This window comes from Zerene cesonia, chromosome 17 (genome assembly GCF_012273895.1).
Source record: "Zerene cesonia ecotype Mississippi chromosome 17, Zerene_cesonia_1.1, whole genome shotgun sequence".
Taxonomy (NCBI): domain Eukaryota; kingdom Metazoa; phylum Arthropoda; class Insecta; order Lepidoptera; family Pieridae; genus Zerene; species Zerene cesonia.
This window is the reverse complement of record NC_052118.1, coordinates 1,285,977-1,289,245: the sequence shown is the minus strand read 5'-3', so window position 1 is coordinate 1,289,245 and position 3,269 is coordinate 1,285,977. Positions and strand designations below refer to the sequence as shown.

The window sequence follows — 3,269 nt, the reverse complement described above, 5'->3', positions numbered from 1 at the left end:
AAAAGTAATAAATGTTATTTGCAGTTAACAATTTTCTTTTTTCTTTATTACAATATTTATGGCAAGACTAGGTAAAGCTGAAGAGTTTGATCGCTTGAACACGATAATATCAGGAAATGCTAGACCGATTTCAAAAATTTCACAGTTGAACAATCTGTATGTTATCACAAAATGTTAAATACTATATACAAACCACAAGCGCGGCCGGGTGGACAGCTAGTATTAAAATAGAAAATAAATATGAATATTTATTGAAAAAAATTTTTTTTCAGGTTTCATGCAGCAGTGTACTCCGGCCTTACTTACTATCATTGTTATATTCCAATTTACTTTAACTATCACGTGATATTAGAAGAATAATAAGTAATGTAAATATGTAGTTTAAATTTGTACATAATTTGTAAATAGTAACGTGGAAACTAATTTTTAAGATTTATTTTGTTTTATATATTCGTATTTTGTTTTATTTATATAAATTGTAATTTTAAGCGCAATGGATTTTTATTGTGCTAAATTATTCTAATAAAAGGCGGGAAAGTTTTGTCATTAATTGAAAATACTGTATATAAAGTACATAATATAATATTTTCTTGTTTTTTTTTTTAATACAAGTACTTAGATATTTTCGTTTTATATCTATTAACTAATGGCACAACGATGCTTTTTAAAACACTATTTCCGCCGAACTATATTTTTCTTTCGTAACAATATGGGTTTGGAACAATGACCTGATGACAATGATGATAAATAGCAGTCTAGAAATTAAAGATTTTTTCCTGAACGTGGTCACGGAGAGACTGGCCGTGACCACGCTCGCTGTAAAGTGTTCTAAATGTCGGGTTTAATAATATAATGAATAAATCGCGTTTAAAATCCGTTAAAGTCTTCATTTTCTAAATGTACAATACTTGCGTAAAATCAAATACGAAAAAATACTATAAAACAATCTGTTATACAGTCACTATATTATGTGTGACGTATCATTGACTTTTAAGTACGTATTGTAAAATAACCTAAAAATAGATACGAATTTCGCTAAAATAAAATCTCAAGAGTAAAACGTGTTTCAAGTCACATAGCTATTATGCTTTCATTACAATATTACGAAGTTAATTTAAATTCTTATAAACTTTGTTCCCGGCAGTTTTCTTCGGGAACTTCGTTTAATTATGTTAATTTTAAATTGTAAGAGGAAATGGTAGCAACGGATTTAGCACTTTCTGATAAAACGTTTCAACATTACCATGTATACATTACGTTGCTATTTTAAATAATCATTTTCATACGTTTTGGATTAATTTATATAGTACAATTATGTTTTATATAGACCGTATATTTAGACATAAGTGAATCAACGAATTTGAAATCTATTCTAATGTATAGTGAGATTATACTTGTAGACGCAGTTTAGTTTTCCTAATTATGTTTGTCCGAGTTCGAGAATCTATGTGTTAAATTTTACATCGACTTTTTCTATGTCTTATTTCATTTTTGACTATATATTACTACAAATTGAAACATTTTATCTACTACCATAATACATCTTATAAAGCTAAAAAAAACAGGAACCACTTTAAAATAAAAAAGTACTACGCTGATTTTCAGAGATCTTAGAATTAATATTTTGTTTTTTAATTGAGTATTTTATTATGTGTAAATGTACAAGACATATTGAATATGAAAAAACAAATTGATTATTCAGTAGTTTTATTTTATTAAGTGTTAGCAAGATCATAAAATATGACGCAAAATAATAAGTCTCGCGTGTGTAAAAATTATAATTAATATAAGATGTTATTTCCTATCCTTACAAATGTATTCATGTATTCTAAATAAATATAATTTATTCTTAGGTGTTTACTAGCACCAAGATATTTTTCATGAAAACTTCATAGGGATGTAAATAAAATTATTTTCATAAAATGTAACTAAACGAACCTTACTGTATTTATGTAATAATTTCCAAAGAAATATTCTTCTAGTCGAGAATAAAAGATTTATATATAATTGTGTTTTTATTATAATTCCACGTGTTTATGTTTTCGTTAATTTGTACACTGAATAAATTATCTCATTAACTAGTAAAAATAAATACATTTTTTTTTATTATAACGTGTAATCTCATTTATAAGCAGCATAAAGATATACTAATTGGAATATATCTGATATATATTTTTATCAAAGATAGAATATATTTAGGAATGAAATGTACATTGCTCTTAAATATGTTTTTATTATTTCAACGCTTCAAAGATTTAAAACTTTTGACGCTTAAAAGTATTTTATATCTAAAACTGTAAATTATATAATCCATGCTTAGGAAGAAACAAAAGAATGGAATTGTGCTAATCTAGAAAAAGACTAATTCAATTCAGATGAATATATATAGAATTCTATAGATTGATATATAGACACAATATGTTAATACTTATAACGTCGCTTTAAAGTCTGTGATTTTAAAATCGGATAAAAAAAGCAAAATAAATCCAAATTCCGAAGTCCCAATGGTATTCTTTTTAGGTTTTGTTACTAGATAATTTTCTTAGATAAAACATGATTAAGTCTTAAATAATTATCCAATGAAAATAAGAGGTAAGTAAAAATAATTATTTGTTTTGTTGTGATCGAATAGTTCAGTTTGATCGAATAGTTTGTTCTCAATATAACCAACGAATATTCTTATTTCACATACTGCTAGATCAATCTGGGCCAAACTTTGTACCCAATACAGTAGCTTTTTGGGACCACACAAACCGCGAAATCAAAAGTATTGTTCCCATACTCCAGCTAAAATGGAACAGACGAAACAAAAGATGGTGGCTGTAACAAAAGCGATGGTAATGAGTTAGAAATGCTAGCTTCAATAAAAACGATTGCACAGCGCAGTGACAGTGTACCTACGCCACGCTGGTGTTGCTGGCGTGTGTTGATTTAGTATATTCACAATACGCCTAGTTTCTTCATTAGATTCATCCTTAAGCTACTAACGTTATAATTATAACGTGCTCTTTGTAATTTTTTGTAAAAGGTCTCGAAGCGAAAATTATATGCAACCATATTTAACGTACACTTTTCGTTTCAGAAAATATAACGATATATTGATCTGTTTCACTATTATAAGCTAGTATATCCAATGTTACATACCGCCTACAAGCAGCATCTACGCATCTAACTGCTACATCAGCCACGCAGTAAAACGCCAATTTCACCGTCCACCGTCAACCCGGACACAATGACTGCTATTTTTTCCATCCCAATCCAATCCGCTA

General features: G+C 27.9%; 1 protein-coding gene across 1 annotated transcript in view; it reads left to right on the top strand.

The window, feature by feature from the left end:
* Positions 1 to 443, top strand: part of LOC119833409 — a 22,956-nt gene extending 22,513 nt beyond the window's left edge. Inside the window, exon 7 of the mRNA XM_038357400.1 lies at positions 273 to 443. Coding sequence (XP_038213328.1) covers positions 273 to 346 — 74 coding nt within the window. The 3' untranslated portion in view covers positions 347 to 443. The remainder of the gene's footprint in view (positions 1 to 272) is intronic.
* Positions 444 to 3,269: the final 2,826 nt, after the last annotated feature.